Here is a 14223-nt window from a genome sequence, read left to right as displayed (position 1 = left end):
GGAAATAAATTTCCTGATAAATTATGTATCAGCTGGTGCTCCATTCAAAATCCAAGAAAGAAATACTTTAGACTCCATTAATCAGAGAAAAGATATCTTTTACTGGAAATCAAGTGGTAGCAACAAAAGAATTCTGAATCTGAGAAAATGGGCGCGTAATCACATATACAAAGTAATGGCAACGTTCCCACCCCCAATAGTTCAATTGGCTCATCCAATTAAAAGTTGTGTATATCATCATGTGGGCATCTCCAGGTGGTGATGAGGCCTCTGTCTGTTGACCTTGACATATTTTGATAAAGAGTTGCAGCTGCGCATAGCATAGGATAGAAAGCCTAAGCAAGAATCTACCCCCCACCCAGCTTATACAGTTCTGGTTTGTAACACCTCCAGCTCACTTCCCATAACCATTCCCACCTCCTCCCCCCGTTACTTATGACAGCCGAAAGATGCAAAGCAAAGGGAGAAAATCTTGAAGGCTGACAGTGTGATGGATTGACAAAATAGCTTGTCTCCTGGAGTTGTGGGTGCTCCATCATTGCAAATTTTTGAAAATAAACAGATAAACCATTTGTCCAGGATGGTATAAGGTCTCCTGCCTTGGACAAGGGGCTGGACTAGAAGACCTCGGAGATCCCTTCCAGCCCTATGAGTCCATCATCTTCGCTGTCCTTCAAATGCAGGTAGTCCTCAACTTACAGCCATCTCTGTAGTGACTATTGAAAGCGACAACGGCACTTGTAGTGACTTAGGACCGTTTTTCACCCTTAGGAACCGTTGCAGCATCCCCGTGGTCAAAGTCCGAGTCAGCACTTGGCAATGGGGTCGTCTTTATGACGCTCGAAGAGTCCTCGGGTTATGGGATCCCCTTTTGTAACCTTCTGACAAGCTGAGTCACCTGCAGTGATTCACTTAACAGCTCTTGCAAGAAATGTCGTAAAATGGGACATATCTCATTTCACAATTTCCTTGCTTAGCAATGGAAATTTGGGGTTCAATTGGGTTGTAACTCGAGGACTCCCTGTGTTCTTCCAATCCCCCCTTCCTCCTCCTCCTCCTCCTTCTTCCTCTTCCTCTCGCATGATAGACCTGCAACACTCCACCTGCTTTCCATCACTGCAAGGATGAAGGGCGTGATTCATTGTTATTGTTTTTCTGGTCTTCCTATCCGGGGCTTTGAGTTCACCGTCTGTCAATAATTCTGGAGCTGGCTGCTCATTGTCAGTCCCCTCCTCTGAATCTGAAGCCAGCATGTCAGACAAGATAATTTGGGGAACTTTGAAACCCAGGTACTCACCTGCAAAGGGAGGTGCGTTTATTAGCAAGGCTCCTGTCAGGCATCTGTCCACATGTGACAGTCCAATTAAATTGATCGTTATTCATGCCTATGGACAGGAATCTTCTCAACTGACAGTTATCACCTCCAAGGACTTTGATAAGGGTCAATGGAACTGGAGGATTGGACTTTGCTTGCTTGTGATGATGTAAAGATTCTAAGCTAAGGCCTCTTTTAACTCCGCCCCCAGGTTCTGCCATTCCCTCCCTTACAGCCCCAAAACCATTGAAATATCCACCTAACTTGTATTTGGTGTACTGATTTTTTTTTTAACAATGTGTAGGACAGAGCATTTGTTGGTCGAGATTTGGAGTTGCCAATTGTTTCTCTGTCCCTGAGGGTATGTCATTAGACTGGATAGGGTGGACACCTCCCCTACTTGAAATAAGGCCATCTATTAGGCGGAGTCTCGTCGCTGCCATACAGCTGCTATCTCGGGGCTCTGAGATAGCTGCTGATATCCCCGCTCCTGGTCGGTCCCCACGGACCTAAACCGTCCCGTAGAGACGGTGATAGTAAGGGGCGCGTTCTGTAGATCCCAGGGACATCGCAAGTCCCTGGTTGATCCAGAAGAAGCCCTTTTACCATCGGCGGGGAGGCAGCCATTAAGCTGCTGAAGTTGGGACAGCTCTGGAAGGAAGAGACAAAGAGAAAGTGTATCGGCTGGTGAGGATTCTTTTTTTTTTTTTTACTTGGGACTTAAGGACACCCTAAAATGAGAAGGAATCTGTAAAATTTTTGACAAAATTTGACTTAGCGGCAATTTTTTCTTTAAGAATGTCAAAATGAGGCTTAGGTTTTTATTTTTACTTTTTTTTTTCTCTTCACTGAACTTCTATTGCGATCTAGTTAATCAGACTGGTTTTTTCTTTTATATTTACTTGCTTTTTTCTCCTCTTTTTGACTGTTTATATTATATAAAATAGAGGCTCCCTTTAGTATCTTTTTTTTAAAAATATATATATATATATACATAAACATATATATATACTCTTTCTTTTTTTTAGGCTTTTTTTGGGAGGAAAAGGGGGAGAGGTTTTAAGAAATTTTGCAACACTGCCAACTAGAGGCTTGAAAAGATTTTATTTGAAGTTGAGAGCTGGGAAAAGAAATTCTTTTCAAGGCTACTGGAAGTGATAAGATAGAGGGAAGAGTGCTGGAAGATGTTTATACAGGTGCTCTTTGGGACTTCTATTATCAACTGAATATTTGAAGCTTGGCCTTGAAATTTGTGGAGAAGCCAAATAAAAGCCTTGGATAAATAAAAGGCAGTGTGTGCTTTCTTTTTTTATTTTTTATTGTTGGTTTATCCCTCTCCTCTAACCCCACAATATTTTGTAATATTGGTATATTTATTTTTTATTTTACCTTATTTTTTTATTTTTATTTTTTAAAGGAGAAGCCTCGGAATATTTGCTTTTCGTTTTTATTTTATTTTTTACTGGAATATTTGCCTCTTTATCTCTACTTTAGACTTGTTTTTACGGCTATTTTCCATTTTTTGAGGTCTTTTAATTGGATTAAGGTGAGAAGAACCTGAAGAACTCCTTTTTTTTTTTTTTTTGCTTATTACCTTTTAATAATGTTGGGCTTTATTTTGTCTTTTTTTCTCTTTATTTTTAATTTTTACTTTTGAATTATAACTGAGTATTTCACAGCTGGATTAAGGTCTTGAAGAACCTGAAGAATTTCTCTTTTCTAATTTTGGGCTTTTTACTTTTTTACTTTTTATTGGTTTTGTTTTTTTTTCCTACTTGGTGTTTTCTTTTTTCCTAATTGGATTACAATTGGCTACTTTATTAACTGGATTAAAGGAGCCGGAAGACTTTGAGCCACGGAATGAGTAAGAAAATTTTACCTTTGGGCAGTTCAACTTCTGCTCCTGTCTCCCCATCAACTGGAGGACGACTTTCAATAATGGCAAAGCAAGATAAAGCACAAGTGGATTTAATGACGGTTATGCAAGGAATACAAGACCTAAAAATGAGTATGGAACAAAGAATGGAGAGTATTGAACAAACTATGGAACAAAGAATGGAGAGTATTGACTAAAGAATTGGGAAGATTGATGAAAAATTTGAAAATGTTCAACAGATGATGGTGAAACATGATGAGAGAATCCAAAAAATAGAAGAGAAAGATAAGCAAAGAGATGACATAATTGGAAATATTGATAGCAGATTAACAATGGTTGAACAAGAAAAAAAGTGGGATGTTGAAGTGGGAGATGGACAGGTCAGAATTTTACCTTAGATTTCAAAATATTGAGGAAGAAAAAGGACAGAATTTGACTGCTGTAATGATTGAAATCTTGGCTGGAGCCTTGGAAATAACAGAGGAAAAGATGATGGATGGGGTAGATGAGATATATCGAGTCTTCACAAGATATGCGATGAGGAACCAACTACCAAGAAAGGTCCATGTCAGATTCACCAAAAAAACTATTAAAACTCAAATATTACAAGTGGCAAGAGAGACGGGGTTGAAATACAAAGACAAAGAGATTGCGGTTTTAAAACAAGTACCCAGAAAAGTGAGAGAGATTAGAAGAGAATATCGATTTTTGACCAAAATACTATTGAAAAAGAGGTGAATTATAGATGGCTGATTCCAGAAGGATTAATGTTTACATGGCAAGAACAGAGATATAGAATTGATTCAATTGAGAAAGCAGAAGCATTCTACAAGGAATTTTTCGAAAGAAGAGAAATGGAGATAGAAAAAGAGAACATCTTAACTGAACTTGAAGAGGACCAAATGGGAACGGGAAAAGAAGAAGGCGCAATAGGTGGACAAGTGGAGACCAAAGAACAACGTGAAGTAAGATCCACGAGAGCTGTTAGACCTAAGTATAAAGTATAACCATGGAGGAAAAAATATTGATTTCCATGAATATAAATGGACTGAATTCAGCTACCAAAAGAAGGAAAACTTTTTGCAAATTAGAGAAGCTAAAATTTGATATAATTTGTCTGCAAGAAGTTCACATTAAAAACAACATGAACAACTATTGGCACGATTAAAATTAGGGAAAATATTTACTTCTCTGACTCACTGTAAGAAAAGAGGAGTGGTTTTGTATATTAGAGAAACCATTCCAGCAAAACTGATTTATACCGATGAAGACGGAAGAGTATTAATGGTTGAAATAGTGGATAATAATAAAAAACGCTCTTGGTTGCAATTTATGCCCGAATGATAAACAAGAAGAATTCTATAAAAACTTACACATGAAAATAATTGGACTGGACTATGTTAATATACTTATGATGGGAGATTTCAATGGAATTGTAGACAATAAACTGGACTATACAGCAAAAGCAACACGACAAAATAGGAAGACTCTCCCTAAATCCTTTTTTAAAATGACAGATGAATTAAACTTAAAAGATATATGGAGAGAAAGAAATGCTAAAATTCAACAATACACTTTTTATTCCAATAGACATTTATCATGGTCCAGAATAGATATGATTTGGACATCAACAGAATTATTATCTAATATTCAAGAAACAAATATTGAAATAAGTACGTGGGCAGACCATAATCCAATGACAGTTAAATGGAAAGGACAAAAAAAGAAGATCTAGATGGACATTAAACAATGCTATTTTAAAAGCTACTTGGCTTTCTTTTTAAAGAAAAAAAAAAAAAAAAAATATGTTATTTGAAAATCCCAGTTTGGTTATCAACTATTGAAGCTTTTTCTTATCCTATAACCTATAAGAAGGAACAAACAGTTAGATATGGGGAATTATTAGATGAAAAGGGTGAACTTAAAACGATGCAAAATTTAGAAGAACAAGGCATAAAGATGAATTGGTTTTCATATGCGCAAATACATTCAAGGTATCTTAAAGATTCTAAAATGGAAGGATTCTATGATAAATTGACTGATTTAGATAGGATTTTGACAGGTACTGATGAAAAAGTGATTAAAAAATTATATAATTATTTGTTGGAAATTAAATTAGAGGAAGAGCAGGTTAAAGAAACAATGATTGCTTGGGGGAAGAATTTTGGATATGGGATTGATTTAGAGAAATGGCAAAAATTGTGGTCTCAAAATTATAAAATGACAATGTCAACAGCATATAAAGAAAATTTGTATAAGATGTTTTACAGGTGGCATTTTCCCCCGACAAGAATAGCAAGAATGTTCAAGAATAAATCTGAAAAGTGCTGGAAATGTCAACAGATACCTGGCTCATACTACCATATGTGGTGGACTTGTGAGGATGCTAGAAAATATTGGACTAGAATTCGCATATGGTTGGAAAAAATGACAAAGAAACATATAGATTTGAAACCAGAGATTTTTTATTGGGAATCTTACCTGATACATATAATAAAAACTTAAAGTATTTGATTGTAAATGTATTAACAGCGGCTAGGATTGTATTTGCTAAAAATTGGAAGAATGAGAAAATACCTTCAGAAGAAGAAGTTATTAAGAAAATATTGGAATGTGCAGAAATGAGTAGATTGACATTTGAAATTAGAGAACAAGAAGATAAACAATTTTATGAAGTTTGGGATCTTTTTTATCAATGGTTGGATAATACAATATAATAATAAAATATTTAGAGATTTAGGAAATAATGAATATACATTTTTGGGGGGGGTTGATAATACTTTTATAATATTTATTAAGATAGATTTGGTATGATTTTATGATTTGTTGGGGAAAAAATTAACTAAACTATAGTTATCTCGCTTAAGTATGAATTAGTTAAATTATAGTCAAATGATTGTTTAATAATGATATTAGGATATATAATTGTTGATTGATAATATGAGTTATTATGTAATATAATTATTATAATGACTATGAAATGAATGCACAAAAAGGAGTGGTAAACCAACCGATACACTGTCTGTAAATTTATGAAGGATGATGATGTTTTTATGTTATGTTTTATGTTTTATGTGTTTTTTGGTTTGTTGTTAAAATCAATAAAACTTTAAAAAAAAAAAAAGAAAGAAATAAGGCCATCTATTGAGGCCTCGGAAGGAACCCCCACCAGCAGTTCCCCCTCTTCTCAGCCTCGTGGAAGGCCATCAAAATTTGGCTTTGTGCTCAGGCACTAACTTCAGGCTGACTTCACACTAACTTCACATGAATTTCTGGCTGACTTGGTGCTTATTTTTTCTTTTGTGTATTGTATTTATTGTCTCCTGTCCTTCTATTGGTATTTTTATTGTGTGGGCCCAGACCACTTGTGTGAGCTGGCCAGTCAGAGGGGTCTAATAAATAAACACATTTCTAAAACTTTCGAATCAATAGAAGACGCTCATGATGAATACAAAACTATTTAAATCTTTTGGCTTCACTGGGCAGCATTGATGGAAAGGAATTGTCTGGGGTCCCATTTGAAATATATAATATTGTTAATATATATAAATAACAAACTTCCTTTTAAATATATATTTTATTATAATATCAAAAGATTTGCAGGGCCACATTACTAGCTGTCCATGGCTGAATGTGATCTATCAGTCGTGGGTTGGGCACACCTGAAGTCCACTTTTTAGGCTCTCAAAGATGGCCAGCTCTTGAAAGCATCTGGGAAGCCCAAAAGGAATTGGGGTGAAAGTCCCAAAGCTTTTCACTCCTCCTTGCCCAGAAATAACCCCTGTAATATAAGGGACATCTCTCCCAACAATCAAGGGTCTCCCAACTCTTGGGCCATTTTGGGCACCTGAAGAGCCCAGAGAGGATCTCTGAGAAGCAGAAGAAGCTGCCCTCCTGCAAGGGGACCAGGACGGCTCTGGGCAGTCACTGAACTCCTCTCTCCCAACATGCCACTGGGTGAGGCTCAAATATCAGCCACTTGGTCCACAACCTGAGGCAAAGGTGGATTTGAGGGAAAGGGAGCCTCTGTTGCTGCCACCACCAAGCCAAGACCAAATGGCCATTTTACAGAAGATCAGCTGGTGATGCTAGAGAAACATCTGGACACAGGAACAAAATGACTGCCTCCTCCCCAAAGGAGGCCTCCCAGTTCCTGCTCCTTCCAGGTTTTGCCTTGGTTGGTCCCTTCCAACTCTGTTGTTCTGTATTCTATATTCTGCACCTTGAGCATCAACCAGCCCCACTTTGGAAAGTGCTTGATGAGGAGGATCAGTGGCATTTCTGATAGGCCTCCTTGTCCAATTACAGGTGGCCCTAGTGGGCCAGGAGCCCATCCTATTCTCTGGGTCCATCAGGGAGAACATCACCTACGGCCTACAAGGCTGCAGCGAGGAAGACGTAAGCAGAGCAGCGGAAGAAGCTGATGCCTTGGGATTCATCTGTGAGCTGGAAGGAGGCTTTGATGCAGGTGGGCAAAATCCATCCATCCCCCCTTGATTCACCCCATGAAACCCCCACTTTCCTCCCAGTAAACCCACCAGTCCCGTTTCTTGGCTCTTCTGAAGTGAAATCCTGCTTGTTTTGTTGCAATCTATACAGTAGTCCTTGGGTTAGGACCATTCCTTTGGCTATCGTTCCAAATTACAGTGGCACCAAACAAATGGAGGTTGCAACCAGTGGTGGGATTCAAATAATTTATTAAGCAGTTTCCTTGCCCCACCCACCACCACCCAGATGCCCTCGCTTCCCCCGAGCATTCAAAATCCAAGAAAGAAAACCTTAGACTCCATTGTTATAGAGCAGTGGTGGCTAACCTTTTTGGGCTCCTGTGCCAAAAATTGTGTGTGCGCACTCGCGTGCCAGCACCCAGAAGGCAATGTGTGCCCCCTCATACCCTCTACGCATGCGCACGCAATCCCCCCACCCCGCCACCCCCTTATCTGCACTGCAACTCACAGCTGATTTTCGGCCATTTTGTGGCCTTTTTCGGCCTCCCAGAGGCTTTAGGAAGGCTTCTGCAGGTTTTTCAGGCCGAAAACTAGGCCGGTTTCATAACTTCCGGTATTTTCGGAAAAACAGGAAGTGATAAAACAGGGCTAGTTTTCGGTCTGAAATGCCTGCAGAAGCCTTCCTAAAGCCTCTGGGAGGCTGAAAAAGGCCTCAAACCAGCCGAAAATCAGCTGTGAGGTGTGCGCATGCACAGTGAGGTGAATTTGCCTGCAGCTCGCGTGCCGGCACAAATGGCTGTGCGTGCCACCTCCTGGGATTTGCAAATACCTGTAGCCCAGGGGTCGCCAACTGGTGCTCCATGAGAAAATTTGGGTGGTCCGCAGAGAAATGTCACTCCTAAACCACCCCCCAAAGCAATTAATCTAGGCTGCGCTGGAACACAAGGCTGCACCGCCCACATGGCCCGCGGGAACACAAGGCTTGTGTCGCTATCATTGTGAACAACACGAGGTAGTGAGGGGAGGGGGGAAAGGGCGGAGGGAACTTGCCCCACACACCTGGTCTGGTCACTGGGCTGCTTCTTTCTTCTGCTTTTGGCTGCATGCAAGGAAAGCAGCAAAAGTCTTTCTCCCCCCCCCAACAAACTCCACCAGAAATGAGTCTTTGGGACCTGGCAAGGCATTCTGCTCCAAGAGGCTGCGCCGGTGCGACAAGTCTCAAAAAGACTCATTTCTGGCAGAGTTTGGGGGAGCGAAAGAAATACTTCTGTCTGTCTGTCTGTCTGTCTCTCCCCCCCCCCCGCTCCCGAGAACAGAGCTGGAGACTAAGCAACGCGGTCACATAGTATCAACCTTAAAACCACCTCGCTGTTGTGGTTCGCCGGCAGCTGGTGTGGACGGCTGAGGTCTCTGAGAGTGAGGGCTCGGATGAGGGGCCTGCGTGTGATGCAGGGATGGAGCCAGGACTATCAGAGAGTGGGATGCTGCCTGCGGAGCCTGTGGAGTCTGGCAGCAGTGATGCAGAGGACCCCGAGGAGCCTGTGCCCAGTGCGCATGGCCACAGGGCTGCTCCAAAGAAAGAGCAGCTGCAGCAGCACAAGTGACTCGGGAGTAAGGCTGCAAGGTGACGGCCTCTCCCTTAAGGGATAAAAGCCAGCCTTAAGGGGTGGGGTTCTTTGCAGGAAGCAAAGAAGTTCTTGCACTTCAAGTCTCGTGGAAGTTCAGTCTATCCTGGTTTGTGTTCTGAGACTTTTGGCTTTGAATATTTCCTTGCAATTTAATCTTGTGTTCTTGGCAGCCTTGCAATACCTTGACAGGGCTTGTTCTTATCTGGGACAATTAATTTTAATAGCACTTTACTCTGAATGAACGGAATTCACAGAGAGGCATTAAAAAGGTTTTGCTTTTATCTGTTTTGTGTTTCTTTGATTTGAACGAGGCTTGGGTCAGAACAATCGCTTAGCAATGAAAACTCCTGTCACAGTTGCACTTGTAACTTGAGGACTATCGGTAATGCTCCGGGTTACACGATCATCCTAATTGTAACAATATCATTCAAACACTAATGCAGAAAAGAGAATTCAAAGAGCTGATTGCACCGTTGTGCCATTTCAAAAATCACAAATCCTAAAATCTCTTCTATAATTGTTAAAAAGTGCAGGGAGGTCTTCCCCTCCTCTGGACCTTTTGCACTGTCCAAATTTTATTTATTTATTTATTTCATTTGTCAATCGCTTACAAGATAATAGATATAAGTATAAGCATGAGTAAGAATACAGGAAATAGGTACGAATAAATGGGGACAATAGGACAGAGACGGTAGGCACGATGGTGCACTTATGCACCATTATTACGGTATCTCCCTCCCACTAGAAGTTGGGCTTCTAGTTTTGCCTTGTTTTTCAGCTGAGTGGCTTTGCCACCCCTTTAGGGCAACAAGATTTGGTCAGCCTTGACTTCGCTCTTGATTTTCCTTGCTTGCCTTCTTTTGCAGAGGTGGGGGAGAAGGGGGGCCAGCTCTCCATCGGGCAGAAGCAATGGCTGGCCATCGCCCGGGCCCTGATCCGTGACCCGAAGGTCTTGGTGCTGGATGAAGCCACAAGTGCCTTGGACCCCGAGAGTGACGCTGCAGTGAGTGTGGAGAATCCACGAGGGGGCTGGGATTGGATCTTGGCTGGAGTAGTTCAGGGCCGCTGAAGGGCTTAATCTGAATTTTTTTTTAAACAAGTTTTATTAATTTTAAAAAACAATACACAAACAAACAAAACATAGAATAATAACATAGGACATCTTTTCTAAAAACAAAAACAAAAAACAACAACAAATAGAACATCTTATTTAAAGACAGGATCATTCCAAATTATCACATTTCCATACCAGCACAGTTTAATATGTATATTCATCTTATCTGTTCAACTTCATATCTTTTCCCAACTTCTCTTTATTTCTCCCTTTCCTTCTATTCAATTATATTTCTTTTGCCTTAAATTGTATATATTCATTATATCCATCTGTCTTATTTAAAATTTCATTGTTCTCTTCCAACATTCTTCTAACGTTTTGGTAAACAAACAAAACACAAAACATAAATACATAAAACTTCTTTTTGGAAAGCGGCTTACCCCGGGTAACATCTTTTTGTACAGACATAAATCAAATTCATGCTCACTAATATACTATTTCATATCTTATTTAACATTCTATATTTTCTATATATTTTCTCTCTTCATTCACTCTCTTAATTCTATTTTATTTATTTCATCTCAGTTTAAATAATTATACTTGCATCTTTTGTCCGTTCTCTTTCAATTATCTATTTTTCTTTTCTTTCTAATACAATATTTCTCCTGTAATGACTGGTTGAAGTATGACAACTTTTTATCTTTCCCCTAAATTTAACACTTAAAATAATACATACTTTCCATACTGATTCTGCTTAGTACATTCTAAGTATCACATTTTAGAATAATAAAACAAAAAGAAAAAAAGAGAATCAAGTTTATAAAATAGTAAAGACAATATTCCATAGAAAGTTAAACTCTATTGTTAAGTCGTAAACATTTTTATACATTCCCTTTAATACTTTATGAACTCATATAATATTTCAGTTTTCTAACTCAATTTCAAATACTAATATCTACAATACAATCTTATGTACTTTTGCAGAATCATTTTTTAAAGTTATAGTTTACCCTTTATCTCTGAAAAAAACCTGTCTTTTAACATCTTGTTTTGAACCTTTATGACTTCTCTTTCCTTTTTCCCTTCCTTTCTTATCAATTCTAGCCTTTTTACCCCGCTAGGATTTCCGGTTTGCAAGGCTTCGGCGACGGCATGAATCCGCGATCGTGCGCGGTACCTGCTGCGTTCGCCGCCGAAGTGCCTCCGATCCATTTTGATCTGGAGGATATGGTTGCCCCGTAGAGGCAGCCGAAGAGAGAGGAGATCCGGACAGGGGCTTGGGGGTATCGCAAACCCCCTCAGCCAGCACAACTCCTTTTTCCCTAGGCGGTGGAGCGGCGGTCAGTAATGGCCGCCACAAAGAAGCCTGCAGCCGGGTAAGATTGTGCAGGAGGAAGTTGGAGAAAGTGAAAGTTTTTTGGCTGAACCGGGACAGCAAGGAACCTTGAAATACCCTGGAAATTTAATTGTTTGAAGGACACATTGTTTCCCAAGGAGTGTGAAAGCGGCGGAAGAAGATTTAAAAGGGAAAGTTATTTTTTCTCACTCTCCCTCCCCATGGATATAGCTGATGGAAATTGGAAATTGGAAAAAAGAACTTTTTTTTAAAGATTGTATTGAAGGAGACTGCTTGGAGTTTATAAGATCAGAAATAAGTGGCAATTAGACTTCTAAAAATTTACTTTGGAACTGTGTAACTGAATTCTACCCCAAGAAGAAAAAATATAAAAAGAAGAAAGTGCTAAATGAAACAATTTGTTCTGATTTGGATTGCTTTGTGACTTTGGGATTTTTGGGAACTATTTCTTGAAAGACTAAAAACATTTGGGTTGTTTTTAAGGGAAAAAAATGGCATTATCAGTTGAAGAATTACAAATGGAATTTCAAAAGCTAAAAGAAGAGGAACAAGAAGGCAAGGGCTCTTCTGGATCTATTTTTCATTTTTTAGAAATGGCGATTTCTACCTACCAAGAAATACAACAACAAGGAAGGTGGGATGGAGAAGAAGAAGCCATCTTTAATGAACAGATAATCTTAGTTGAGGAAGAAGAGAGAAAGGAGGGAAATAAAATGGAGAATTCAGAACCTAAAAAAGCAACCAAGAAAGGGAAAAATAAGATGAAAAATTGATATAATGTCAGAAAGCAACAGAAAAGAGAAACACAACAGAGAGGGAAGATTAAGAGAGTGGAGTTTGAGGACTTAATCTGAATTTTTAATCTGAGGTGACAGCATAGGAAAACTGGGTTTATTTGACTGGAAGTATCGTAATTTCTTCCAAGTTTGCTAAATCTCTGGTTCCGGTAACCAACACAGAATAGATCTTGGAACATTCTCCTAGGCCATGCATATTTGCCTTCATTTGGGTGGTTTTTATTGTTTTCCAGACTTCAAAAGGTTTGGGGCCAAACTCTATTGCAGTGCTGGAGAAGCGCTTTTCAGTGGAAATGTGAGGGAGCTTCTATTTAGTGCCGTGATGGCGAACCTTATGGCACACGTGCCACAGATGGCACACAGAGTCATTTGTGCGGGCACGTGAGCCCCATCCAAACTTACCTGCACTGCACATGCGCGCACCTCCCAACTGATTTTTGGCCCGTTTGAGGCCATTTTCGCCCTCCCAGAGGCTCGAGGGAAGCCTCAGGAGCCTCGGGAGGCTGAAAAACGGGCCTTCCGGAAATACCGGAAGTGCCAAAACGGGCCTGTTTTTCAGCCTCCCAACGCTGCAGAGGCTTCTTTCGAGCCTCTAAGAGGGTGAAAATGGCCTCCCCTGAGCTCCGGAGGCTGAAAACGGGCACTTCCAATATTTCCGGAAGGCCTGTTTTTTGGCCTCCCAAGGCTGCAGAGCCTTCCCTCGAGCCTGCGGGAGGGCGAAAACAGCCTCAAACAGGCCGAAAATCACCTGGGAGGTGCGCACATGCGCAGTGCAGGTAAGGGGGCAGGGCGGGGTGGGATGTTGTGCACACATGCACGGGGGGGGGGGCAGGGTGCATTGCATTGTGGGTGCCGACAGGTGTATGCGTGCTATCGCACACGCACGCACTTTCAGCACACAACAAAAAAGGTTCGCCATCACTGATCTAGTGCTTCTAAGGAGCTCAGGATTTCCTCTGGATCATTGCTTCCTTTTCCAGATCCAGCGGTCTGTGCAGACCAGTGGATCCCAGACAGTGTTGGTGATTGCTCATCGAATGCAGACGGTGGAGAACGCAGACAAGATTGTGGTGCTGGAAGGAGGAGAGGTTGTGGAAGAAGGGACTCACACGGAGCTGATGGGCCGGCAAGGCCCCTACTATAGACTGGTGGAAAGGTCCCAGGCGGAGTGACTTCCGGAGTTGCAACGGAGATGCTCGGCCACAGGATCCACTGCTTTTGTAGATGCCAAATGCATGATTGGTTGGGGGAAATAGACAACAGCACTCTCTTAGGGAAAGAGAGTGACCCAGAAGCTGGCCTGTCTAGCAGCTCTTGGCCAGTCAAGGGTTGCTGAATTGCACCCATTTGGAAGAAGAGGAGGCCGTCTTTCTCATCTGGGCACAATTCAGGTGGTGTTAAGTAGCAACTTGGGCCCTGGAAACTCCATAGTGAAAGGTGCACAATCCCGTTTCAAGCAACTGTTTTGTTTAGCAATGACAACAATACCCCAGATTTTCCTTTGTTTAAATTTAGTATGTGAGACCTTTTTGTACAACCTCTTTTGTCACACTTTTTAATATTGGTTGCAGAAAGTAGAGTTCCTCTTTGTTTTGATAAATAAAGTATCTCTGGGATCCCTTTTAGTCCTTGCAAATCTGTATTTGGATGGAAGTCACACAGATAGGTCTTGTTTAGCGCGTTACAGAATTCCCACAAAATGGTTGCGCTGTTCAAATTTGTACTACTCAAAGTGATATTTCTATGGA

The 14223-nt window shown here is 40.7% G+C and overlaps 2 protein-coding genes across 2 annotated transcripts in view; both read left to right on the top strand.

Annotated features, from left to right (window-relative positions):
* The window catches only part of LOC113426549 (major histocompatibility complex class I-related protein 1-like), a 405199-nt gene that overhangs the window by 118089 nt on the left and 272887 nt on the right, over positions 1–14223 (top strand). The gene's annotated exons all lie outside the window — the stretch shown is intronic.
* LOC148131956 (antigen peptide transporter 2-like) lies at positions 7309–14026 on the top strand. Its single transcript, XM_087952854.1, has 4 exons — positions 7309–7368; positions 7500–7659; positions 10134–10270; positions 13456–14026. Exons 1-4 carry the CDS (start codon positions 7309–7311, stop codon positions 13645–13647), a joined length of 549 nt encoding a protein of 182 aa, XP_087808980.1. The 3' UTR covers positions 13648–14026.

This window comes from Notechis scutatus, chromosome 2 (assembly GCF_049901735.1).
Source record: "Notechis scutatus isolate UNSWTSFEM ecotype Mainland chromosome 2, rNotScu1.2, whole genome shotgun sequence".
Taxonomy (NCBI): domain Eukaryota; kingdom Metazoa; phylum Chordata; class Lepidosauria; order Squamata; family Elapidae; genus Notechis; species Notechis scutatus.
This window is presented reverse-complemented; position numbering and strand designations above follow the sequence as displayed.